This window comes from Thalassophryne amazonica, chromosome 6 (assembly GCF_902500255.1).
Source record: "Thalassophryne amazonica chromosome 6, fThaAma1.1, whole genome shotgun sequence".
In the NCBI taxonomy this organism is placed as follows: domain Eukaryota; kingdom Metazoa; phylum Chordata; class Actinopteri; order Batrachoidiformes; family Batrachoididae; genus Thalassophryne; species Thalassophryne amazonica.
In genome coordinates, this window is record NC_047108.1 from 88,533,402 (window position 1) to 88,561,341 (window position 27,940).

The window sequence follows — 27,940 nt, forward strand, 5'->3', positions numbered from 1 at the left end:
TGTGTGTGTGTGTGTGTGTGTGTGTGTGTGTGTGTGTGTGTGTGTGTGTGTGTGTGTGTGTGTGTGTGTGTGTGTGTGTGTGTGTGTACAGTAGTGTTCAGAATAATAGTAGTGCTATGTGACTAAAAAGATTAATCCAGGTTTTGAGTATATTTCTTATTGTTACATGGGAAACCAAGACCAAGCATTCATGATACACACACTCTTAAGGTTATGAAATTGGGCTATTAGTAAAAAAAAGTAGAAAAGGGGGTGTTCACAATAATAGTAGTGTGGCATTCAGTCAGTGAGTTCGTCAGTTTTGTGGAACAAACAAGTGTGAATCAGGTGTCCCCTATGTAAGGATGAAGCCAGCACCTGTTGAACATGCTTTTCTCTTTGAAAGCCTGAGGACAATGGGACGTTCAAGACATTGTTCAGAAGAGCAGCATAGTTTGATTAAAAAGTTGATTGGAGAGGGGAAAACTTATACGCAGGTGCAAAAAAGTTATAGGCTGTTCATCTACAATGATCTCCAATGCTTTAAAATGGACAAAAAAAACAAACAGAGACGCATGGAAGAAAATGGAAAACAACCATCAAAATGGATAGAAGAATAACCAGAATGGCAAAGGCTCACCCACTGATCAGCTCCAGGATGATCAAAGACAGTCTGGAGTTACCTGTAAGTGCTGTGACAGTTAGATGACGCCTGTGTGAAGCTAATTTATTTGTAAGAATCCCCCACAAAGTCCCTCTGTTAAATAAAAGACGTGCAGAAGAGGTTACAATTTGCCAAAGAACACATCAACTGGCCTAAAGAGAAATGAAGGAATATTTTGGGGACTGATGAGAGTAAAACTGTTCGTTTTTGGTCCAAGGGCCGCAGACAGTTTGTGAGACGACCCCCAAACTCTGAATTCAAGCCGCAGTTCACAGTGAAGACAGTGAAGCATGGTGGTGCAATCATCATGATATGGGCATGTTTCTCCTACTATGGTGTTGGGCCTATACTCGTATATCGCATACCAGGTATCATGGATCAGTTTAGATATGTCAAAATACTTGAAGAGGTCATGTTGCCTTATGCTGAAGAGGACATGCCCTTCAAATGGGTGTTTCAACAAGACAATGACCCCAAGCCCACTAGTAAACCAGCAAAATCTTGGTTCCAAACCAACAAAATTAATGCCTTGCAGATGTGAAGAAATCATTAAAAACTGTGGTTATACAACTAAATACTAGTTTAGTGATTCACAGGGTTGCTAAAAAAGCAGTTTGTACATAATAGTTTTGAGTTTGTAGCATCAACAGCAGATGCTACTATTATTGTGAACACCCCCTTTTCTACTTTTTTTTTTACGAATAGCCCAATTTCATAGCCTTAAGAGTGTACATACCATGAATGCTTGGTCTTGTTGGATTTGTGAGAATCTACTGAATCTACTGGTACCTTGTTTCCCATGTAACAATAAGAAATATACTCAAAACCTGGATTAATCTTTTTAGTCACATAGCACTACTATTATTCTGAACACTACTGTATATGTGTATGTGTGTCTTACAAGAATTAGCAGCGTCAGTTAGCTCAATCAAATTATGTTTCGGGAGAGTCGTTGTCCCTCACGTGCGCACACACTCGCAATCTGGTCGGACCTTATGCGTGCGTGTACTACCAAAAAAGACTGTACATCCTCAGTGCAGCGAAAAAAAAAATCACATCAGAAATTAGTTCAGCTTTTTATTCCAACTTCCTGCCACCAGCCTCCTGACAGCATAGTGGGTTTTTTTGTGTGTGCGTGTGCGCGCGCATATTGTGTGCGTGCACGCACGCATATGTGTGTGCGCATGTGAATGTGCATGCACGAGCACGTGTGGGCGTGCATACATCAATCAATCAATCTTTTTTTTTTTATATAGCGCCAAATCACAACAAACAGTTGCCCCAAGGCACTTTATATTGTAAGGCAAGGCCATACAATAATTATGTAAAACCCCAACGGTCAAAACGACCCCCTGTGAGCAAGCACTTGGCTACAGTGGGAAGGAAAAACTCCCTTTTAACAGGAAGAAACCTCCAGCAGAACCAGGCTCAGGGAGGGGCAGTCTTCTGCTGGGACTGGTTGGGGCTGAGGGAGAGAACCAGGAAAAAGACATGCTGTGGAGGGGAGCAGAGATCGATCACTAATGATTAAATGCAGAGTGGTGCATACAGAGCAAAAAGAGAAAGAAACAGTGCATCATGGGAACCCCCCAGCAGTCTACGTCTATAGCAGCATAACTAAGGGATGGTTCAGAGTCACCTGATCCAGCCCTAACTATAAGCTTTAGCAAAAAGGAAAGTTTTAAGCCTAATCTTAAAAGTAGAGAGGGTGTCTGTCTCCCTGATCTGAATTGGGAGCTGGTTCCACAGGAGAGGAGCCTGAAAGCTGAAGGCTCTGCCTCCCATTCTACTCTTACAAACCCTAGGAACTACAAGTAAGCCTGCAGTCTGAGAGCGAAGCGCTCTATTGGGGTGATATGGTACTACGAGGTCCCTAAGATAAGATGGGACCTGATTATTCAAAACCTTATAAGTAAGAAGAAGAATTTTAAATTCTATTCTAGAATTAACAGGAAGCCAATGAAGAGAGGCCAATATGGGTGAGATATGCTCTCTCCTCGTGCATGCGCAATCACGTGTGCGCGCATGCACGAGGACGTGCATGTGCGTGTGTGTGCAGAGTGCAATGGTACCAAACGTATGGAACCAAATTTGCACTCTAAATGCAATGCAACACAAATGGGATGAATTAATCAATGTCATGTGACATACAAAGCACCAATCAAATGACAAGGATCCACTCATCCATTATATAATCATGCATATGTAGGGGCACAGAGTGCATTTATTTTTTATTTCCCCTTCCATTTCCATGACAACCAATCACAGCTCTTAGAGGACCATGTCATACCTAGCAATGATGTCAACCCTGCCTCCTCACTAAGATAGGAGTTTCTGTTAACTTCTTGCCCAGAATTGCTCTCAGACACCTCGTGGGTCTCTCTGAGGCTGGGTGTCCTTGCCAGGATATTATAGTTATGAGCTCTTTGAGAGGACTTTGAGATGCACCAAGGATACGGGCCCTGATCTTTTTGATTATTATGTACCAACTTCTCTGGTGCCTGTCGCGGCGGCAATCCCCGAACCCGGTGGTGGACACCGGAAGTAAGGGATGCCGTCAAGCTGAAGAAGGAGTCCTACTTATCTTTGTTGGTAGGTGGGACCCTAGAGGCAGCTGACAGGTACCGGCAGGCCAAGCGTGCCATGGCCCGTGCGGTCGCAGAGGCAAAAACTCGGGTCTGGGAGGGGTTTGGGGAGGCTATGGAGGAGGACTATCGGTCGGCCTCGAAGAGATTCTGGCAAACCGTCCGACGCCTCAGGAGGTGGAAGCAGCTCTCCACCAGCACTGTTTACGGTGCGGGTGGGGAGCTGTTGACCCTGACTGGGGATGTTGTCGGGCGGTGGAAGGAGTACTTCGAGGATCTCCTCAATCCCATTGTCACGTCTTCCGAAGAGGAAACAGAGACTGGGGACTCAGAGGCGGACTCATCCATTACCCAGGCCAAAGTCACCGAGGTTGTTAGAAAGCTCCTCGGTGGCAAGGCTCCTGGGGTGGATGAAATCTGTCCTGAGTACCTTAAGTCTCTGAATGTTGTGGGGCTGTCTTGGCTGACACGCCTCTGCAACATTGCGTGGTGATCGGGGACAGTGCCTCTGGATTGGCAGACCGGGGTGGTGGTCCCTCTGTTTAAGAAGGGGGACCGGAGGGTGTGTTCCAGCTATAGGGGGATCACACTCCTCAGCCCCCCCGGTAAGGTCTATTCCAGAGTACTGGAGAGGAGAATTCGACCGATGGTCATACCTCGGATTCAGGAGGAGCAGTGTGGTTTTCGTCCTGGTTGCGGCACACTGAACCAGCTCTACACGCTCCATCGGGTGCTCGAGGGTTTATAGGAGTTTGCCCAACCAGTCCACATGTGTTCTGTGGATCTGGAGAAGGCGTTCGACCGTGTCCCTCGGGGCACCCTATGGGGAGTGCTCCGGGAGTACGGGGTCTGGGGTCCTTTGTTAAGGGCTATCCGGTCCCTGTACGACCGCAGCAGGAGCTTGGTTCGCATTGCCGGTAGTAAGTCAAACCTGTTTCCAGTGCACGTTGGCCTCCGCCAGGGCTGCCTTTTGTCACCGGTTCTGTTCATTATTTTTATGGACAGAATTCTAGGCGCAGCCAAGGTGTAGAGAGGGTCTGGTTTGGGAACCACAGAATCTCGTCTCTGCTGTTTGCGGACGATGTGGTTCTGTTGGCTTCATCAAATCAGGACCTTCAGCATGCACTGGGACGGTTTGCAGCTGAGTGTGAAGCGTCCGGGATGAAAATCAGCACCTCCAAATCCGAGGCCATGGTTCTCGACCGGAAAAAGGTGCTTTGCCCTCTTTAAGTCGTTGGAGTGTCCTTGCCTCAAGTGGAGGAGTTTAAGTATCTTGGGGTCTTGTTCACGAGTGAGGGATGGATGGAGCGTGAGATCGATAGACGGATCGGTGCAGCATCTGCAGTGATGCGGTCACTGTATCGGACCATCGTGGTGAAGAGAGAGCTGAGTAGGGGGGCAAAGCTCTCGATTTACTGATCGATCTACGTTCCGATCTTCACCAATGGTCATCAGATTTGGCTCATGACCGAAAGAACGAAATCGCGAGTACAAGCGGCCGAGATGAGTTTCCTCCGCAGGGTGGCTGGGCTCTCCCTTAGAGATAGGGTGAGGAGCTCGGCCACTCTGGAGGAGTTCGGAGTCGAGCCGCTGCTCCTCCATGTCGAAAGGAGTCAGTTAAGAGCATCTTTTCCGGATCCCCCCTGGACGCCTCGCTGGAGAGGTGTTCCAGGCACATCCCACTGGGAGGAGGCCCCGGGGAAGACCCAGGACACGCTGGAGGGACTACATCTCTCAGCTGGCTTGGGAACGCCTTGGGGTTCCCCCAGAGGAGCTGGGGGAGGTGTGTGTGGATCAGGAGGTCTGGGCAGCTTTGCTTGAGCTGCTGCCCCCGCGACCCGACTCTGGATAAAGTGGAAGAAAATGGATGGATGGATGGATGTACCAACTTTAGTTATGTATAATTAATTTCCCTCATCAGAATATTTCTTGATGCAACACTGCAGCATGTTCATTTTATCAAAATGAACTGTTGCTTTTCATGATATTCCATTTTTCATTTCACTGTTTTTGAGTTTATGTGTGTACAGACAACTGTCTATGTATTGTGAACTGTTCAGACACAATGAAAGCTCCAGAGCTCACATAAGGCTCAGCTTCCATTATGAATACTGTAACATTTAACACCTATCTAACGTAATATACAACAGCTACATACTCTTGTTGTTTAAATACTCTACACAGTCATTTAAAAGCTCTCCACTGTTAATTTTTTTTTACATCTCTTCAGCACCATGGACAGCTCATCTCTCATCAGCTCTTAACAACATCAGCATGTGTTTTGTCTAATGAGCTGCAATGGGAAATGAATGTAAAAAAAAAAAAAAAATTCAGAGCAACTGAGAAGCTGAGTGAGGAATCAAAGTGTTTAGGTTTGCTATTTTCCAGAATCAAGACTAAGATCCAGGCTTTCAGTGACTTCCTGGACTTGGCTGTCAGAAGTGTATCAATATGTGGTCAAAGTGTTGAACTTGTTGAAACATTCACTTGTCTCAGTAGTGACGTTCATGTCTTTGGGTCCTCAGCCTTTGAAGTTGAGAGACACCTTTGGCGCGTCATGAGTTTGGTGGTCCGATGTAGGTTGGTGATGCCTTCATCTTTACAGGAGAGCAAAGGCAGTTGTGGTGCTTCTTGTCTGACTCTATGGATGTGAGACTTAGTGCCTAACCAGTAACCTAAGACATTAACTACTACTGTCTCTGGTACTAAGTGTCTTTAAAAGATCCTTGGGTACTGCTGCAATGAATTTGTGTCAAACAAGTGGCTAGTGAGACTGATGAAGAGTGTCACTTGCATTGTGAAGCAACATGAGCTGTTCTCAGACTGTCCAAAATGACTGACCAAAATGAGGCACAACAAGAAGGAGAAAAAATTGCAGTTCCTTGACTGACCACTTCAGGTTGGCTCTAAGAAGGAACAGGTTCCCATAGAAGCCCATGTTAAAATGTCTAACTTTAGAGTGGACATAAACATGTTTGAAGTCTGGTACAAAAACAATTTTGGACTCTATAGCTAGTTTCCCCCTCCATGACAACTATACTATGGTGGAATTTACTTTCTATAACTTGATAGTTTAAGATTATTTTAGCTATAATTAAAGTGATGCATGATTTACTTTGAGTGACAGCTAGTGTTTTGCTGCTGTGAGCTGAACTCAGAGCTCTGGTTGCTCAGAGGCCACCAGCTGTGGGTGCTGTGGAAGACCGTGTCTGTCCTTCCTGTGCAATTTATTGCAAATATTTGTAATAATATGGCTTGTTGTGTGGTTAAAGGTCCTAATGGATCATGTAAGATGTCTGTGCTTCAATATTTCTGTCTTGTGAAATTTTCATTTTATTTAATGTTGTATGCGAATGGTTTTAGCACTTTTAGTAGCTATTGGTGGCTTCATGACATCACAGTATATCTGGAAAGTATTCATAGTGTTATGTTATAGCCTTATTCCAAAATGGATGAAATAGATTTCTTTGTAACATGACAAAATGTGGAAAAAGTGAAGCACTGTGAATACTTTCCGGATGCGCACTAGTTAATCTAGGATTTCTGAGGAAATAAAGCTCTCATGATTTTTAATGCCCACAGCAAAGAAACAGTTCTAAAAACCACCATGCAAAAATATGATTTAAACACACTGAACCAAGGTTAGGCTGTTATAGTACAGCAGATAACTGAAACAATCGTTCAAATGGGGAAGCAAGCACCAAATTTGGCACAAATACTCCTTATACATTACTCTTTTGAAAAACCAACTGGCCACTTGAATTTTGTAATAAATGGGATAGTTTTGACTGTGTTGAATGCTTGGTCCCCAAAGTATAGGTCAAACAATGTTGATGTCCATTGGATTCTATGACATATGTGACATATGACATATGTTACCCCATAACATGACAACTAAGGATGACACAAGGTGCAAACTATTTCTTTTTGAAACCCTATTAACCAATAATTTGCACCACTTTTTTTTTTTTTTACCAAAATTGGAGTAACTTTAACTTTTGACTCCAGAACATTCAGGCACAGATAGTCTAAATTATACCTTTTTGGAATCTTTATGATCAGTCAAATAATGTGGTATAGTTTTCAATATGATTGGAGTGTTTTTAATTTTTGACCCCTGTGTAATTTCTCAGTTGACCCCTACCTGGCTGCCGATTAAGCATTCAAGTAGCCAGTTGTTTTTTCAAAAGAGCAATGGAGTGTTTCTGATGAATTTGGTGCTTGCTTCACCATTTGAATGATTCTACTGTCAATATTTTGTTATCTGCTGCACTATTAATTTAGCTTTTTCAGTAACCCAAAGATGGGGGAGTGTTTGGGCATCAGTTGTTCCGCACAAATCATACAGGGTTGCGCCCATGCTCCACCTCTTTTACCATTTATGGGTTGATCATAACATAGGCAGAGTTGGCACTGCCAACATGACGACACACAGAACAGCTCTTCCAGATCTCAGAACAACTCTTCCAGATCTCCACAAAAAACAGTCGAGTCCAACTTAGCCGTCCTGAGCTCTGTGCAACAGCACATTTTTTCATTGAAAGCAACAAATACTCAGACGTAAAATTTATTATTTTTATTTTAAAATGCACAACCTCAAGATCTAGGTAGAATTTTGGTGTTCAAAATATAATGATTTGAATTTCCAAGTAGCCAGTGTTAGCTGGTTGAAAATGTGGGTAATCGGTGTGGTTTAAATCCCCTCCTTAGAAATTGAACTGTCAGTTTGGCGTGCTGACAGTATAAAGCTCTTCTGAAGATAAACACATACACAGCAAAACACTGCACCATCTAACATCTCCAATACAATGCATACCTTCCAATATAGTTCTACTATACTGTATGTATCAGCAGAGTCTTTTGTGCTCGTTTGATACCTGTTCCAGCAGTGCTTACATTACTTTTTGGGAGGCACGGTGGCTTAATGGATAGCACTGGTGCCTCACAGCAAGAAGGTTGTGGGATTGCTTCCCACCCTTTCTATGTGGAGTTTGCATGTTCTCCCCGTGTCTGCTTGGGTTTCCTCCGGCTGCTCCGGTTTCCTCTCACAATTAAAAATATGCTTATTTAGGGTCTGCTCCTTTCTCTTCCCCTGACCCAGGCCGCATCTCTACATCTGGAGTTGGTCCCTCGGCACCTGACTGTGGCTGCCCACTGCTCCTAGTGGTTGGATTGTGTCTAACTGTAATTAGGATGGGTTAAATGCAGAGAACAAATTTCATTGTATGTATGTACAATGACAATAAAGGCGCTATTGTACTCTATACTTTTTGATCAATTATGTGCATGTTTGTGTTTTTGCAGCTGTTGAGGGTGAAGGTGGCAGAATGTGACCAGTGGAGGACCTGTAAAAACTGTTTAGGCGCAGTCGACGCCCACTGTGGTTGGTGCACTCTCGAAAATAGGTATGTCTGATTCTCTCTCTCTCTTTCTCTCTCTCCCTCCCTCCCTTTCTCCTCATGATTTATTCTCAGATTGTCTCAGACTCACTTCTGCTGCCAGTAAAACATGTAATTCACTCAAATTATCAATGACGGCTTTGGTGTCATGCACATGCCACATGCTGTTCTGCATAATCTGATGATGTGGTCATGTTTTCTTCCTCTAAAATCTATATTCATGCATGTCAGGAATGAAAAAAAATGTAGCATTGCTGCAGTGTTCATGCTCACACTGATGCAATAAAAGACCAGATTAATAGCATAATAAAAGAAGAATAACAAAGCCTTTTCTGACTCTCTCCCTGTTGATCAGTTTGTTGTCTTTAAAGTTGATTGTGTCTCGTCCAATTTGATACATGTATCGTGCTGTTTTATAGTAGCACTTTATGGAAGCAAATATTATTGCTTGAGAATTCTTTGAGCTGGATCATTTCATACAGATTGACTTTTTATGTCAGGATTAGTTTCTCAATGGTCTCACAGGTCACGTATTGGTTCTAGTCCTATTCTGAGGTTTTGGCTGAATGTCTTTTAGTGTTTTACTCTCATAGTGTTCATTACTTGTGCTCTTCTTACAACATTTTGTCTGTCTTTGGTTACTTTAGCTTCCAGGTTATGATTTCTGTGTTTGTGCGTCCCTGTCCTTCTGGGGTTGATTGTTTGGTGTCTCTTATAGCTGCCATTACATTGTTCCCCAATGCCAGATTGTCTTAGGTTTCACCCTGCTCTCTAGTGTTCTTGTTGCTATGCTTTTAATTCCTTGTTACAGGCGTTTTGCTGCCATGTTTGATTCTTGTCTTTCCCCTGTCGTCTTGCACTGATTTTGGGATGAACATTATCAGTTACTGAACCCTCTCTATTTCTGGATTACTCTTTTGCTTTGCTCTCAGAAAGACTGTGTGCTGTTTGGATTGATTACCCGTGTGCCTGACCTCAGACTATTTTTGGCCATTCTTCTTGTCTGCTGCAAAGAACCTGTTAACTGCTTTTAAATTGCTAATTCTAGATAATAAAACTAGCTAACCTGCTTTTCGCTGTGGTTCTCTCTGTTTGCGCCCTTACCAAACCCCATTACAAATGACAGAAAGGTCAGGTTAGGTCCACACTAGAGAACTGCCCTGAGTGTTGATAGGCATCCACACTTCTCAAAAGTTGCCATCTACCTGCCACAGCCAGGTGATAAGTGGGCTTCTTCTTGGCTTTGACCTCCGCGCTGGATATTACTCAAGCAAATACACCACATGGCCATAGTGTCATTGCTGACATTCCCTCACAATGCGAGTGGTTTGCCTCATCTGAGTCTGGCTAGTAACTGCGTATTTGACACAAAGTTATTCCAATGGTACCCAAAGATTCTCTGGAGATAATATTGCAACATCTCAAGTGTACAATTTCATCCGAGATCTGCAAGGGACAGTTTGTGGTTGCTACACAATGTAGCAACACAAAAACTAACTATCTGAACCATGCTCCTTCTTTTTAGATCAGTTATTTTGGGTGAATCACTCAAAAAACAAGCACCTTCTGTGCCCATGCACCAGTGCTGCCATCTTTATTGGAAACTTTTGTGCGTCGATTTTCACCCCACAAACATGCATTGGATTATGTTTTGTCAACATTCTAAAAGTATCAATGAAATTTTGCATAAATCTTTAATGAAAACCTGTCTACTGCAGGCCTAGATCTTAGTCTTAATCCAGGATCATTACAAACCCGGACACTCCAACTCCTCACTCAGCTTTCCAAGTGTTGCAATCAGGCATTTAACTGATTCTCTAAAGATCAAAGCACCATCTCCAAAGTCAAGGTCAGTAAAACTTTCTTCAGTGACAAAGGCCCCAAGTTGCTTGTCTGCATGGCCTTACTCAACACCAAGTTCACCAGAACACATCCCTGGTGAACACCAGAATTCAAAAGCACTCTGTTCTGGGAAACATTTTCAACTCTCCAGGACTATACATGTTCCTCCTGCCTGCCAAACTATAAAATACTTCATAAAGCTCAACATGGGAAGATTGCTAGTTTCTGCACTCTGTGGGAGTAACTCTATGACACAAGGCTGTCTTGATCCTCATCCCTGGGGAAATAAGACATCATCAAGAGCAAAGAGGGTCTTGTCTCTGGAGAGTGGTGGCTGGTGAGATACTTAGGGCTGATCAACTGCATGGCAGAGCCCAGGTCCTACTTTGAAGTGTTAGCAGACACCTGGAACATCCTTTTTATTTCACTGAGGAAAGATACAAAGTACAATTAGACAGTCCTGTCAGAATTATTGCCAATCTAAATTTTTATATATTATTTAAAGTACATTCAGATCTAAATGCCATGGAGTTTTTTTTTCTCGCAACTGATCCGGATAACTTCTGAACGTCTGCTGCCGCCTTCCCGGCGCGTTACCGTCTCTGCTACCGCTGGGTCCGTGATGTTTGGCCAGAGACTACTGTTATGTGTCGGATGCAGCCCGGAGAACCGACCAGCGTTTGAAGGACCCAGTATAAAATAAGCAGAGCACGGTACAAAGGATAACTGAGTTTAATAAACATAACAGTGATGTGATAAATATACAAACAAATAAGTGCGCGGTCTGGCGAGGTGGTAAACGGTGCGCTCCCAGCAGCACTAACGGTCCGGAGCCAGAACCAGTTCGGACCCAAGGACCCCGCCGACACCCCCCAGGTGGCCGCGACAAACCGAGTCTGTGAATGAAGAAATCATCATGTGAGTCCACACTCTACACACAGAGAGACCGCTCAAAGGTGTACAAACAGCAAACACTTCCTGGCTTAATTACTAATCAGCTTCCCACCCTGCAGGCATGGAACACCTTGTTCACAAACTCACTGCAGTGGAAGCTGATTAAAACGACTAACATAACAGCTCAATATAATAAGGTGTGAGGGACACCACATTTACTGACTGTACAAATGTTAGTCACAAAACCCAACGTACCTCAGGAAGTGTGCTGACGAGCGTGAGACCTCACCCTCTCCTCTTTCACAGACCATGCATCAAACCTGGACGTTCTCTGCATCCACTGATGATGAGATGGCTCTCAAGACGATGATCTCACCCGTCTGGTCACAAGGTCGAGTCTCTGGCAAACACACACTGTGCACTCCAGACTTAAATGCCACCATGTTCCAATCCGTGTAGATGCACCACAGCTGTGAGTCCTGACGAGCTGCACGTGATCAGCCTCAGGTGATCAGGGTGAGGTCCTGATAAACTCAGCTACACAGCCACTCAGTCCCAAATGCGCACCACCTGGGAGGAAAACCAAAAGACAGAAACAGAAGACAAACAAAAGCCAGCCAGGCACGCCAGCCACAACATATGCACCTTTCAGAGTGGCCTTTTATTGTGGACAGTCTAAGGCACACCTGTGCACTAATCATGGTGTCTAATCAGCATCTTGGTATGGCACACCTGTGAGATGGGATGGATTATCTCAGCAAAGGAGATGTGCTCACTATCACAGATTTAGACTGGTTTGTGAACAATATTTGAGGGAAATGGTGATATTGTGTATGTGGAAAAAGTTTTAGATCTTTGAGTTCATCTCATACAAAATGGGAGCAAAACCAAAAGTGTTGCGTTTATATTTTTGTTGAGTATATATATATATAATCAGAATATTTATTAAAATGCCCAAAGTTAATGACAACAACAAAAAATACTTTCATGTCATGAAATTAATTGAGAAAAAAAAGAGATACCACCATAAAATGTGTATGTCCTAAATTTTGGTAACTTTTGAGGATTTTTAGTAAATGATCACTTTCCAGGTTTTCTTTAGATAGGTCAGGGAATGGATATGTACAGACTTCATTTGGATCCGTCTTTAAGAAGTGGAACCAGTATGGTACTAATACAGTAACATGCTTTTGGTGGGCTGTATGCATTTTCAGAGGCCCTCCGTCCATGCCCAGTCACCCAAAATGACCAATATTTGCCCAAGTTAGACAAGGGTGAATATTGGTCATTGCAGGCGATTGGGCATGGATGCAGGGACTCAGAAAATCCATACTGCACGACAACTGCATTTTATTTGCGTTATTATCACTTACTGAGATACACAACATGTGGAATCATATTAACAATATTTAATGTCATTTCAAAATGCACGACACCCAGCAAACGCATACATAAGAAGTTGGCTCACTTTAATGTTTGTCATGTTGGCTGGCACGCGCTGCTCTCCAAATTCACCAGGGCGTCCTCATCAAGCTATCTGGTTTGGCTGCTGTTCATTGTCGGACTATCCATGAGAAAATCATCTGTAATATCCACATTGGGAGCAACACACACTTCTCGCCCTTTCATCTTTTCGTCTGCAGACAGCTCTTGGGCTGTGCACGTTATGACATCATCAGTTTATGCACAGTGGGTGGTATTGGGATACCTGCCCGTTACTGCGGGCGGGTATAGACAGGTAGCATAAATGTAATCTATGCTACCGGCCCAGCAACACCTCAGTAAGTGATAATAATGAATGGTAAACCTATCTGGAGTGACCGTGCTAGAAGAAGACTAGTGAGGAAAGCCACCATGACACCCAGAGTACTCTGAAGAAGAAAAAAGCCTTAAAACTGTGACTGGTGGTGTAACAGACAAAAGTTGCACTATGTAGATTCATGGTGATGCGGAGCAGAGAAGGATTTTGTTGTAATAAAGCAGATCATATAAGGCTCCTAAGTCTCCCATGTCCCTTCTGGTAAACTGGAGCTGAAATTTCACATTTTATTATTAAGAAAATCCTTGTTGTTGTTTTTGTTGTTGTTGATTTTGGCCATCACTGTGGTTGGTTGGACCTGATGCAAATAATTTGGTACCAAACTCTACACCATATGACAACTGATTCCTGAGTTACTCCAGAACATTCAATGGATGTGCACAAGTGGAACAGAGCACCCTATGTGTAATTTTTATTTATGTATTAACAGTTTTTAAATTTGGCCTTTGTTTAGATGAATACAGGAAATTGACAGGTTGGGATGTGGGTCCTTCTATTTTTTGCACAAAGCTTGGTGAACAGGTTGAGCCTGGCCTGGAATTGATCCCACTGAATTTTGTGGTGGATCCAGGTTGTTTTATTTAAAAAAACACACACACACACACTTCTTAGCATCGTGTGATTAGGCATGGGATCTTGGCTGCAGTTTGCACTTCTACTTTTCATATGCTTCACTCTCAATTGCAAAATGTCAGGCGGCTGAATGAGTCTTGGCAGTAACAGATGTTTTTTTGGCTGGAAGGCTGTTGTTGGACAGATCGGAATAGACCGGCTTTTTATTAACTCCTCAGACTTGGGAGTAACCTCATTGTTTGGATCAGACTGGTTCTTTGGTGTAGGGATTGACGGGCTGGGATCGCCTGGCGAGGCCTGACTTGGCTGGAGCGTGCAAGCGAGGGAATGTACACTGTGTCAGGACTGGCTCTGCATGTCGCAGCTTTTGGAGGGGAGTCAGTGCGGCGCTGAGCTTTGTTTGTGCATCACTTGGTCTTTTGGTGGCTGTGTGATTAACGCAGATCAGACAAGATAGTGAATTTTGTGACGAGTTGGGTCGTTTCTCCAGAGGCCCAGGCTTTGCCAGCGGGGTCGAGGGAGTCTTTCGGAGCAGGGAGCGCGGAACTGATTGGAGATGTGTCTCGCTGTCATGTCTGTCTCCTCTTCTTATTTATCTATCTGCCGTCCTTTTATCCTACCCTCTTTCTCGCTTCACTGCATTGTTTTACCCTCGTGATTCTTCCTCAGCCTTCTCCACCTTCGTTTTTTTCGTTCTCGCCCTCGTAGCTTCCAGTAGCTTTGAGATTTTCCTCCTCATCCTTCTCTCTCTCTGTCTCTCAGTCCTCGTCTCCTCCCTCGGCGCTCCCTGCTCTCCTCTCTTCGCCTCTACAAAGAGTGTTGATTGTGATGATGGTGGTGGGAGGGAGAGTGCACACTGGCTCTTTTGACAACGAAATGTCAAAGTGCGTAAGCCTGTTGTGACCGTGTGTGTGTGTGTGTGTGTGTGTGTGTGTGTGTGTGTGTGTGTGTGTATAAGAGAGCAAGAGAGAGGCAAATAGAGGCCAGCCAGCTGATGTCATGTGTGTTTGATGCTGTGTTTGGACACTTATGCCGGCACTGTGGCCTCAGAGCCCGAGGGATCACCGGGTTGACGTGTGGGGGTGGACGGTCTCCTCCCATCGCCTCCCTTTTTGCCGAACACAGAAGAAAAGTCCCACTAGTGGACGATCACACAACCTCTGTCTCTGTGTGCGTTTGCGCAACTCGATGCTGTTACGTCTCTTGCAACGTCCGCACACAGAAGGACCATGAAAACCCGCCTGTTCGCTCAACGGAGACGGCATTGTTGTCTGAAAAGAGAGACTGTTCCGCTGATAAAGCTGAGCCTTTCATCACACTTTTCCCCTGTTTGATCCGTTACGTGTGACATGAAAAGCACTTTATCCGATTCAAATTGCACTTCTTGTGCGGTCTTTAACATTCACAAATTATCGCACTGATCTGCATGTGTTTGCAACTTTGTGTGTGTCTGTGTGCTTTCAAGATCATGTGTTTCTCGTAGCCTCACTGTTTTGGCACCTTACGTGATGTTTCAGCCACTTCAGAAGTGATGATTTCTCTCAGGTCATATTTTAGCTGCATATGTTCACAATGTTTATTTTAAGGAGGTGTTTGAAAAGCTTTTGCAGTCTCCCGACTGCACCATGAGAAGTGATAAGTGTGTGCATGTTTGTGTGTGTGTGTGTGTGTGTATGTGCGTGCACTTGATGTATATTCACTTGCATTTACATGTATAATATCTAAGTGCATTCAATATCACATTTTACTAGCATTAATTTCTGCTTAAGAGTTCACTGTGCCCACTTTTCACAAATATTGAGTTAGACTGGTTCATCCAAATGATAGGATCCCTCAAATAATGCCAATTGCTATGGATTATCACCACCCACCCACCCCCCATTGTGCAGTTTCAGTCTTTTGTTCATGGTAATGAGTCATTCATGTCATCAGGAGAGTCGTCAAGGGAGCCATCAGGAGAGACTTCCGTCCCATCATTAGGAGGGACAGCTGCCCTGTCATTAGGAGGGTGCTAACTAGAGCACAATAGGTGCTAATTAGAGCTATTGTTTAGTCACTAGCCTGTAGCAGTCGGCCTCTCGGTAGGAGGGGTCTGGTTAGGTTAAAAACTCCAGCTTTTGTTGGCTTCTGTTTTATTCTTCTCTACAAGAGTCAAGACGGAAGTCAGACTACCAGAGCAAGAATTTTAGCTGAGGAAGCTTCTGCGATTTGAAGCGAAACGTCCTCACGTCAATCAACCCAGTCCAGTCGAAGATTCAAGTTTCTCTACTATGGAAACCACCTGGACAACTGAGAGCCTACACAGAAACATTGGTTTTTAATGCAGTGCCACCTGAGGAATCAAAGGTCACGGGCATTCAATGTTGGTTTTCGGCCTTGCCACTTACGTGTAGAAAGTTGTCCAGATTCTCTGAATCTTCTGATTATATTATGGACTGTAGATGATGGAATCCCTAAATTCCTTACAATTGAATCTTGAGAAACATTGTTCTTAAACTGTTGGACTATTTTTTCACGCAGTTGTTCACAAAGTGGTGATCCTCACCCCATCTTTGATTGTGAACGGCTGAGCCTTTTGGGGTTGCTCCTTTTATACCCAATCATGACATTCACCTGTTTCCAATTAACCTGTTCACCTGTGGAATGTTCCAAACAGGTGTTCTTTGAGCATTCATCAACTTTCCTAGTCTTCTGTTGCACCGTCCCAGCTTGTTTGCAATGTGTTGCAGGCATCCATTTCAAAATGAGCAAATATTTGTACAAAAACAAAAAGTCTATCAGTTTGAACATTAAATATCTTGTCTTTGTGGTGTATTCAATTGAATATAGGTTCAAGAGGATTTGTAAATCATTGTATTCTGTTTTTATTTACATTTCACACAACATCCCAACTTCACTGGAATTGGGGTTGTAGATAGATATTTAAAAGCCTGTATTTATCAACAACCTGACAATTCTCTCATCTTTTTATTTTCCTCAGACAGTCTAAAGTCATTTTTTGCCTCCACGATAGATAGATAGATAGATAGATAGATAGATAGATAGATAGATAGATAGATAGATAGATAGATAGATAGATAGATAGATAGATAGATAGATAGATAGATAGATAGATAGATAGAAGCAAGGCTTTCCTCTGTATATTTGATGTAAATACAATTTTGGCTGTATTTTTCTGTGCACCTCAAGAATTGCTGTTCAGAAATGTTTCTGTTTATTTAATGAAATGAAATTTCCACCAATGTCTGGCTTTGCCCTGTTCATGGCAGAGACTTTTGAATAAGACCCAAAAGTGATTGATCTTCACATGTTGCGTCAGCTTGCTCCTAACATGGGAGAGTTGATCCATCATTATCTTGCAATGGACTGTGGGCTCAAGTCAGGAGGTGCTGCATTTCAGTCCAGCTCCAGTCAACCTAGAAAACCTTTCCAGGGCACTTGAGGTCACATTTTGAAGAAACCATTAGAACTACATCATGGACAGAAACAATAGACCCTTAATTCTCTTTGTGATGCTGACAAAGTCCAATACCCACGCAAAACCTTTTCCCAAATATATGGTGAAAGTTCTCACCATGGTTACACGGGGATCAGATATCCCTATAAGGTTATGACTCACTATTTTCCCCCCAAGACATCCTGGTGGGTCCAGTCACATAGTACATTTCAAAGTCCTCAAGTCTCACGTAGACTGGATTGAAAAATTCCCACTGCTCACTCAAGGATTTATTATTTTTTAATATAAGACACACTGTTTGTTTTGGGAATTGTGCTTGTGTTTGTACATTTCGAGATATGAGGGGTATCACTTGCACAGTGAGAATGCATCAGCTGTGACATTTTGGCACCAGTGGTGAGTTTCTCTGGGCACAGTCCAGCATGAATGACTTTGTAACTTGAACTCTTTATATTCTCTTTTAAGTTAAAACAAGGACTTTTAAAATGTGCAAGTTCAGTCTGCCAGCATGGAGTGGTGCCATACGTCACCACATCGACCACACAATGGAACCACCTCTGGTCCTGGATGACAACCACCGAAGTAGACAACTGAACCATTAAACATGTTTCCATCCTTTTAAAGTGAAAATTGAAAAGTCAATAAATACGATCACAGCAAACTCAGTGGGGAAGATTGTATTTTTTTGTTAAACTAGGGGGCTGATTATGAGCTTATTTGTGTGTGTGTAGATTTTTGAGCAGCTTCCCGAGCCACTTGTCCTATTTTTAACTCAGCAGCTGGCCTCGTGGTCCCTCTAAGTCCCTCGGTGCCAGAGGGACTTGGAATGTGAATATTCACGATGCTCAGACACAAATAGTCGCACACAGAGGCACACAAAAAGGCGCACTTTATTTTCAAACAACTGTGTAGGTGTGAAAGGAAGGTGGGGACGCGCCATATTCATTATGTTGTGTGTTTGGACGGTGATAATGGTTTCTCCTCAGTCTGAGGTCACTTTGTCCTTCCATTCTGCAGTGGAGATGAACTGAGCTGCGAGCCAGTGGCGGCGAGAGTGAAGTTCATTAGTGAATCAGAAATCAGAGGATGAGGCCACCCTGTGTGCTGAAATCTTCTGTCCCAGACATTCATTATACTCACAGATCGGCCCAGAAGGTTTTAGCTCAGACTGTCAATCAGTACGTGATGAATCATGCTGGTGATTTTTTTTTAACTTAAAAATTTTTTTTAAAAATACAACTATCGGTAACTTACCTCTGATGTTAGTGCCTGTGGGATGGGTTGCCATGGTGATGAGAGTGACCTAGAGTCAAATAGTCTCCTGTGTCGACTCTGAAAAACTGACAGCTGAGGTCTGAATGTGACATTAGGAAAGCGGAGCGCCTCATGAATCTGCGGGAAGCCGACCATGAAACCCAACAGTGAGAATTCTTCACAATGAAAAGGAAACACAATGTGATTTTTTTCTCACATCGGATCAAATGTTGACTTTAAAGGTCTGTGATTGCGCCCCGCTGTGGCGGCCTGATAGAGTCTCAGCAATTAACAGCTCTAGCATTGATAAGCAATTATTGTGTATGAGATGAGATGGCGCTTGATGCATGATAATGGCAGTGAAGTGGTTGACTTTAACCTCTGGACACTGGTTTCCTGAGTTGCACATCATGTCATCATACTTTTTTTAATTTCTATCTCAAATCTCCGAGCTACACTCATGTGAATATGTCATGTTGAATATGACTTGTGTTGTGCTCTCAGATAAAGTTTCTCACTCTGTCATCCTGTCCAGATGTACCATGCAGGAGGAATGTGCTCATGGGCTGTTCGCTCGCTCCTGGATCAGTGTGAGTGAAGGACCCCAGCAGTGTCCATCCATGACCCTGACCCCCCCAGAGATCAGCATCACAGCAGATATCAAGGTATCATTAACTTTATTCGTGTAGTTTTTACCCCTCACCCCGCCCAGGCTGGCGGGGGATTGTGACTGTGCTCACCATTCGTGTACTTCTTTGTCCGTATGTCCACATCTATGTGTCCCTTGCTTCTCCATATCTACAATAAAGCAGTACTAGGGGAGCTACAACCACTACCTTTGCACCCTCCCCAGGACTAAACCAAACCAACTTTTTTAGGTTCCTTAGATGACCCCAAAACACAATCAGGATGTTTCCAAAAATAAAAAATGGCCTCAAGCCAGTTATCCAAGATGGCGTCCAAGATGGCCACCAAAATGGGGGTTTTCACTAAAACACCTTTAAACAACATAGGCCGGTGTGTGATGGCGTGTGGTTGCATTCCTAGTTGCATATGGTTGCTTACTGTATGCTTACTGCCACATACTCGTATCCTCTCCGCTATTTTTCTGCCTCTCGCAGTCCACTCCTGCCTACTTTTTGGGGGTATTTGTGGCATAGTGGAAATGCTCTCTGTTCAAAATGCTACAAAACTGGTTATATAGTTGCACACACACACACACACACAGTGAGAGAGAGAGAGAACCTTGCGCGCAGAGGGACTTTGGCTCCATGACACCACTGCCTGGACATGCAGATTTGATACATTGGATTTGATACATTGGAAAAAGTCAGAATACATTATTTCTAGGAGTTAATGGACTTTATTAATGTGCCACAATCATGAGAGAACTTAAGAACGTGAAAGTGCAGTGGATCGGCAGCTGGCAATCGCGCACGCATTCCGCCCACAAGGCGTGGACAGTGGACACATCTTTTCCCTGGCCATCCATCCGTGAGGAGTTATAGTGGACGTGGACATGTCCTGTCGCTGGTGATCAGTCCATGAGCAGGAGAGCAGAAGTTAATGGGCTTTCTTTAACTTGCCACAATCTTGAGAGAACTTGGAAGTGAAAGAAAGCTGTGCGCTGCAGCACGATGGCATGCAATCCATCCGTGAGAAGTGGACGTGGACATGTCCTCTCGCTGGCGATCTGTCCATGAGGAGTGGATGTGGACATGTCCTCTGAACGTGGAAGCTTGGCCTGCCTTTTCTTCTTCCGTGGCTTTGAAGCTTCACTGCCAGCAAAGTCCACCGGGATGGATAAAATTTATCAATCCAGGTATGTACAAATAAAACAACCTAAAAGGATTTTTCACCCTAGCGTGTCGAATTGCAGAGGCCTGCTGTACAGTAGCGCAGTGCTGTATAGATTTACATGTAGTTGCGGAATGTTGCGTAGACTTGCTTAAAAACTGCGTACTTTCTACATCCAGTGCTCTACGCCGGAAAAACATGCCTCGCATAGCCCGCAGCATACTGCTGCGTAGGGGAGCAAAAACTCCATAGAGCTGCGTAGAGCTGCTTAAACTCGGCATAGAGCTGCATAACTCGGCCTAGTCAGTACGGCGCAATATGCAACTCTACATTGGTCCCGGTGTGAAAGGGGCTTTAGATTTACAGTCTTTTTTAATTGCACTGCAACATGCAGCTGTGAAAACAAACACATGCTGTGCAATGAAATACAATTCAGAGTAAATGGAATGTATTTTTTGTTTTTTAGATTTGTTTTTTCCTCATTCTCCCAGGCTACAGTATTGTGATTTTGGGGTTGTAATTCCCTTTTTACGTCCACCAAGGATGTAATAAAATCATCAGCGTTTATTTATTTGTCTGTCTGACTGTCTGTCTGACTGTTAGCAGGGTTACGTCAAAACTCCTGCACAGATTTTGACAAAATTCACGTGTTCTCATCAAATTTGCACCATACATAGATATTAGACCATTGAAGACTCCATTAAATTTTGGAGGTGATCCGGATGCAGATCCCGATTCTGGATCAAGATTTCACTTTTTTTTTTAATAGGCTTTTAAGGATTATGTCAAAACTACTTCACGGATTCTCACCAAATTTGCACCACAGCTAGAGATTAGGCCATGGAAGACTCCACTGAATTTTGGAGGTGATCCGGATCGAGAATATGGATCAGGATTTCAATTTGTACATTTCACTTTGTCTGATTTTGCGAATTACATCAAAAGTGCTTAACAGATTTTCACCACACATTGGTGTTAGGCCCTGGAAGACTACATTAAATTGTGGAGGTGATCTGGATCTGGATCCGGATCTGGATTCTGGATCAGGATTTCACTTTGTACACATTTAAGGATTACATCAAAACTACTTCACAGATATGACATCACGATGTAAAACCAAGATCAGGAAGACACTACTTTGTTTCAGCTTTTGAATTAACTATCAGATTTCAACATCTTGATCAATCAGACCATTCTGGATCATTGTGCAATTATTGTATTGTGTTGTGGAATTTGGAGCCAGGTAAAGTCCAGGTCACGATGTGAATCACATGTTTTATTTTGAATCCTTGCCAACCCTTGGCGGACATTAGAAATCTCCAATTGCTCTTGTTCCAACTCCAAAAAGCCTGAAAATTCCGCAGAGCTGGAACACACAATATACCGAATGCTGGCACTTGTGGCAAAAGTGAGCTTTAATTACTGTTCACAATTAGAAGGTGCAGGGGGGCAACAGGTGATTAATTGGTTGATTAATTGGGGGTAGCTGCTTGTTATGTAGGTCAGCCTGTCTGGACTGTAATAGATCCACCAGCTGTGTGATGAACAGGCATCATTCCGAGCCGCAGGAAGCTCAGCTCAAGGTGGTCTCCCAAAACAGGATGCAGCGGGCAGGACGTCGGCTTTTTCAGCCAGGAAATGATCAGATCCACCAGACAATAGATCACATTCTGAAGTCAAGATACCGCGTTTCCAGGCGAGTCACTGAGTGTACCATCCTGATCTTCATCTCTGCTAAAAGCAGCCTCCTCCAGCTTCCTCTCACTTATTTCTTTTCTCACACTGAAATCACTGAGCTGCTATTCAGTGGTGTCAGTGAGGTGTTATGTTTCTCATTATATATCTGTCATACCTCATCACATAGGCAGATTTAGATGTGAAATGCAGCGCGGCACCATCTGTTTCTTCAGTGCGCTTGAGTTTCTCTATTTCTTTGCCTCAACCCTTGATCAAAGTTGAAGTAGCGGCAACATTGTTCAAAAGACGCTTTAATCTGATCTGTGTTTGTTTTCCTCTGTCTGTTTCTGTTCTAGTATTTGGGTATTTTAATAAATGGCAGCGTTCCTGATCCAGCGGGTTCCCGGGTGGAGTGTGAATACAGGCCGGGTGTCTCCACAGCCGCCACCGTGCACCTGGACTCCGGTCCTGCTCAGATTCAAACCTGTCCCCTGCTCCCTTGGGAAGACTACCAGTCCATCCCTGTGGGCAAAGGTTAGAATGAAGACAGGAATCTATTTAACTGTGTGTCAGTTTTGCCTCCTCCTGAAAATGTCACTTACTAAATGTCATCCTGAGATTTGAAGCAGTGCTCAAGTTGTTTTGGGTTGAAATTTAATTCAGGCTCAGCTCTTGTTCCGTTTCTGTGGAATTTGTCTTCAGCCTCTTTTTTAGTATTTCGAACATGTGAGTTGACCCAGATCGACCTGAGGGGACTCACCAGAGGTGGGACGAAGTCACCAGCAAGTCATTCTCAAGTCATGAATCGGCAAGTCTCAAGTCATAATGACCACCAATTGTTTGCAAGCTGACTTGAGACTTGACTTGAGACTTGTCATTTCATGACACGAGAATGACTTGACAGTAACTTCGTCCCACCTCCGGGACTCGCTGTCACCTCAGGTGAATTGTAATGACTGCAGGAGAAAAACATTTTTTTGACAGTTCAGCAAGTTAAAACCAGAGTGATCCTGTCAATTACAACTGTAATGTTCTCTGTCAATCAAAAACATGCCTTCTTTGGATCAAAATCAGACAAAATGTGTCATTTTCTGATGACGTGGTCTTATTAGAATCCAAAGAAATGCCCAATATCCCGATGTATATATATTATATCTATTATATTATTATATATTATATCCCGATGATGTAATTTCTGGAAGGTGTTTAAATCTTAAAGTTCTTCACTGCAATTTAACAGTTGACAAGCAGATGATTTGATTGATGGGTCAGTGGGACAGTTTCCATGTCTAAAATATGTCAAATGTTCATGAAAAGGGAGAAAAGGTGATGCTGAAGACAAAGCAAAATTATGTTCTTAATGTAATGTGTAAATTTGCATATTTGATGGGAATTCTTTTGATGCAAAATTCAGTTGCTTTGGAACTTTGATGAGGCCCAAAAGATCTCTAGTACACATAAATATCCTGCTATAGAACCATATGTGATTTTGAGTTGACCTAGAGTGTACATTTAATTCTTTTTTGAATTTGTCAAAGTGTATGTTGAAGGTATCTTTGCGTATACTTTGTGGTAGAACAAAGGTACAGTGTTGAAACCTAAAGCTGTGAAGTGCAATGAACATTCCTCTGTTTGTCAGATCACTTGACAGTTGAAGTGGAAATCAAAGTGAACGGCACATCTGTGGTATCTGGGAGCTTCATCATCTATGACTGTGAGAGGACTGGCGCAATAAACCCCAAAACACCGTAAGTTAAGCATGTACTCTTCCATAATAATAATTAATCATTAAAATGCACCTATGACTGGATTTTTCCAAGCAGTTACATATCGCACAGCCTTTAAAATGTGTCCTATTTCAGCTGGTTCAGATTGAACATGGGTGGGTATTTGTGCTGGAGACCCTCCTGTCCTGTGCACCAACAGTATTTCCTGTATATTCATTTTGTGAATTGTTCTGTAATTTATGTCTGTAGCATGGCCCAAGCAGAGGATCACCCCTTTGAGTCTGGTCTGCTTGAGGTTTCTTCCTCAGAGGGAGTTTTTCCTTACCACTGCTGCTCTGGGGGTTAGTAAGGTTAGACCTTACGTGTGTGAAGTACCTTGAGGCAACTCTGTTGTGTTTTGGTGCTATATAAATTAAAATAAATTTAAACTGAAATTGAAACATTAGCGCAGTCTCAGAATTAGGGAAATCTGGTCCAGTTTTTTTTTAAATAATAGGCAAAATTTGTATTGCATACTTAAATAAGGGCGTCACTGAGTATTGCCAAATACACCCGAGTACATCCAATTGTTTTTGTGCATGCACTGGCACTACTATGTCCATGTTTTTTCCGCACTTTTCCAAAAAGCTAAAATGTCTCTGTTAAAGTCTCAAAACTGTCTTATGCTGAAGAGCATGGCATGCTTTTCATGGATTTCATGTTGTGGAGCATCATCAGAAGGAGGCTTCTGCTCAGAGAATGGTAGGTCCCAATTATACCAACTTGTCCACTTTCACCAACTTTTATACAAAACTACCCTCGACCTACACCTGCTTAATCTGATTATTCACATTTTGTGGATCATGATTCATGTTTAAAATGTTCCTGTATGCTCACAATGTTGTACAACACTCCTTTTACCACTGATCACACCCTATTTCACACCCTGATTGAGTATCTGCTTTTTTGTTGTTTTTCTTTGTGGTGGGCTTTTTGCAACAAAAGGCAGACAATCGGGTATCAAAAGTGTGCAATGGCAAACCGCCCTTGTAACATCAGGAGAATTTTATTTATTTATTTATTTATTTTTTTGTCAAGCTAAGATTTTATTTGCTATTTTGAACATTTTAAAGAAGAAATTTTGTGAAACAGCTGTTTTGTGTATCTGAATGTTTTGAAAAGCCCTCTTTTCCTTTTCCTGTGTAGAATACTTCAAACCTGAATGCCACCCCTCTAGCTCTTCCTATGCTGGCTTTGATTTGCAGAAGACCTCTCCAAACCAAACAACCCATTGCAGATTTTGAAATTTGTCTCTGGCATTTTAGGCATTATGTTCGCCTGCATTTGTTTCTTATCTGCCCCCCCCGGAGTCATCCTCTGCTTCCTATTAAGGCCTCAGTAGGTAAATATTGCCTTCACGTCCACTAGGATGGCCTATAGTGTATTTGCTTGCTCAAGCTTTCAGTTCAGGATAAAATGTGGATTAATATGCTGTAAACGTTAAGCCAAAGGAAATTGGATGTGAATGTCCGGCTGGTTATGTTGATAGTTGTTTTTGTGAAAGACCTCAGCTCATACAGACAGGTGACAAAGAGGGTTTTCTCATAACTGTAGGCAATCCAGCTGGATTCTTCCTGCATGTCGGACCAGGCTGAGGGATCCATTTTATCTGCCAGACAGATCTTAGGCTTAGAAAGTCATCAATGCGTGTGTGTGTGTGTGTGTGTGTCTGTGTTTTTGAAGGATTCGCTGAGATGAAACAGACAGACATTAAATCCATTTGGGGCGTGTCCCTTTTGTTCTTTTTTTATGATTAGGGTTATTTTAAACAGTCAGATGGTGTCAACACAGTAGCTACAGGTATGTGTGTGTGTGTGTGAGACTTCCCCCCACTATGTATGCACGGCCTCTGTGCACAGTGAGGTCCAGGAGTGTGAAATTAGATAGTGGATTGTTGAAGGTGATAATGAGCCAAGTGCCGTTCTCACAGGATGAGTTTTGGACTGCAAACTGCAACGCTGCTACACTCTGATTTTAATCACTTCAGGCTGTTTTTTTTTTAAATAAACCCAAAAGATTTGTTCACACGCCAGTTCTCCTGAATTTAATGAGATAATAGATGCCTTTGTTTCATGCCTTATCAGAAAACATTACTGAATTTAATGTTATCTGAAATTTGCAGATTTTTTATGTACTTATATATTTATGTTTTGTTTTTGTTGAATTGTTTAATGGTGATCAGTCCATGCAGTACCCTGAGTCCAGCCTGTTCTGATGATGGTGATGGCTTCATTTCTATCGGGTTGCGTTGTTGTTGTTGTGTGTTGCCCAATTTTTGTCCAGTGAACTAGCTGAATATTAATAGAGTATCATTCCCTTAGAGTCTTGGACAGTGGCTGTCAGGATGATGAATATTTTTATGTTGCTAAATTTATGCCATCCTGTAGTACGTTTATGGGTATGTATTAAACAATTTAGTTAAGAAAATAGTCGTTGTGCACTGGGGGGGCAGCACATCCAAGAAGGACACATCCGGGCTGGACAAACTGATCAGGTGGGCTGGCTCTGTGGTTGGCATGAAGCTGAACTCTCTGGTGACGGTGGCAGAGAAGAGAACACTGGACAAACTGCTGGATATTATGGACGATGCCAGTCACCCTCTGCACACCGTCATCAGCAACCAGAGGAGCCTCTTCAGCCACAGACTGCTCCTTCCCAAGTGCAGGACCAACAGACTGAAAAACTCCTTTGTCTCTCAGGCCATCAGACTGTAAAACTCCTCACTCAGGGGGAGGAGGAGTAACAAGAAGATAGAGGACGGGAAGGAGAGGAACATCAGTAGTCAGTAAGCCAGTAGCGAGCAGTATTTCTGGTATTTACATTTTGCAAATTGTTTTTTACTTCTACTTTTGATACTCTGTGTGCTTCTTACCCTGTATGCTGCTGGAACCTCAATTCCCTGAAGGAGTCTTCACAAGGGATTAATAAAGTTCTGTCTAATCTAATCTAAATATGCTTAGTTTTGTATTAAAAAAGATAATGTTTTCACTCATGCCTATTGGTTGATTGGTTGGCTTTTTTTTTTGTTTTGTTTTAGTTCCAAAAGCACAACTGAAATGTCTGTTACAAATAATATTGAAAAATTCTTGACCCTTAAATTTATTTTTATAAATAGGTAAGAAAATCAAAAAGCATCAAAAACAACACATCAACTGTGGTCAGCGTAGAGGGCGACAGCATCCAAAAAGTAGAACATTTCAGCTTTAAAACTTTAAAGAATGTCATGACAGTTGTGTGTGGGTGTTTTCAGTGTCAGATTGTGTTGCTTTTTTTTTAAGGAGTGCACACGGGTTTTGACAGTTCTTCCATGGCCCACTTCAAGCGGTCACTGGGCAAAGTGTTAATAACAACCAGACCAGCGCATTCCACTCTCACCAAACAGCCCGGCAGGAAAACCACCTAACTGCTCCCCTCTTCCTCTCGCCGCTTTATTTGTGTTTTACTTCTCACGTTTTAGTGCATCTCATTTCATCTTTCCACCCTCGCCTGCCTCCATTTTCTCTCTCTGTCTCTTCCCTCTGAAACTTGCCTTGTTTTCTGGAGGTCTTTGACAGAGATGTGATTGAGGATGTGTGTTTAACCGCTGTGTCCACTGACACTGTGGACTTAGTGTGTGTGCGTGACCATTATGACTCGACAGGAGGGGGGCAACGGTGACACAGTGGCATTTACTACTACCGAGGGGGTGACGTTGTGAACATATTTGCGGATGGTTATGCAGAGGTGTTTTAGGAGGACTAAGTTGGGCGAAGCAGTCACGCTGATAACAACCTTTAGGGGACCGTCTGCTTTGAATCAGTACATGCTCACACACACTCAGGCAACTTTCGATTACATTTCCACAGCTCGTTGTACTTCCCCATCTTTCTCCTCCAATCTAAAGACCGCCTCAGAGTGCTGTTATCACTGCAGGCGCTATCATTACAGTGTGGGACATCTGTCTCTTCCCGGAGGCAAACAGTGAGACACACATATGTCGAGGTGTTCCACTTAGGTAGTGTTCCTGCAAAGACACACACTCACTAATCTATTTTTACTCTCTCCACAGTGAGCACTGCCACTGACAGAATAAAATCCATAATTCCATACGTTTATGAATGTCATCTGCATAGCTAGTTTTACGTCTTCCCCTAATATTAAAGGATCAATTCACTCAATTCACTCAAACTCTGGAAACTTTTATTATTACCTCCACTAATGAGGTAATATTTTGTCTGCTGACTGATCTGTTGTG

At 43.0% G+C, this 27,940-nt stretch overlaps 1 protein-coding gene across 1 annotated transcript in view; it reads left to right on the forward strand.

The window, feature by feature from the left end:
* The window catches only part of plxnd1 (plexin D1), a 218,689-nt gene that overhangs the window by 42,648 nt on the left and 148,101 nt on the right, over positions 1 to 27,940 (forward strand). The window contains exons 4-7 of the mRNA XM_034172730.1: positions 8,533 to 8,633; positions 19,002 to 19,131; positions 22,297 to 22,474; positions 23,580 to 23,688. Of these exons, the coding sequence (XP_034028621.1) occupies positions 8,533 to 8,633; positions 19,002 to 19,131; positions 22,297 to 22,474; positions 23,580 to 23,688 (518 nt within the window). The remainder of the gene's footprint in view (positions 1 to 8,532; positions 8,634 to 19,001; positions 19,132 to 22,296; positions 22,475 to 23,579; positions 23,689 to 27,940) is intronic.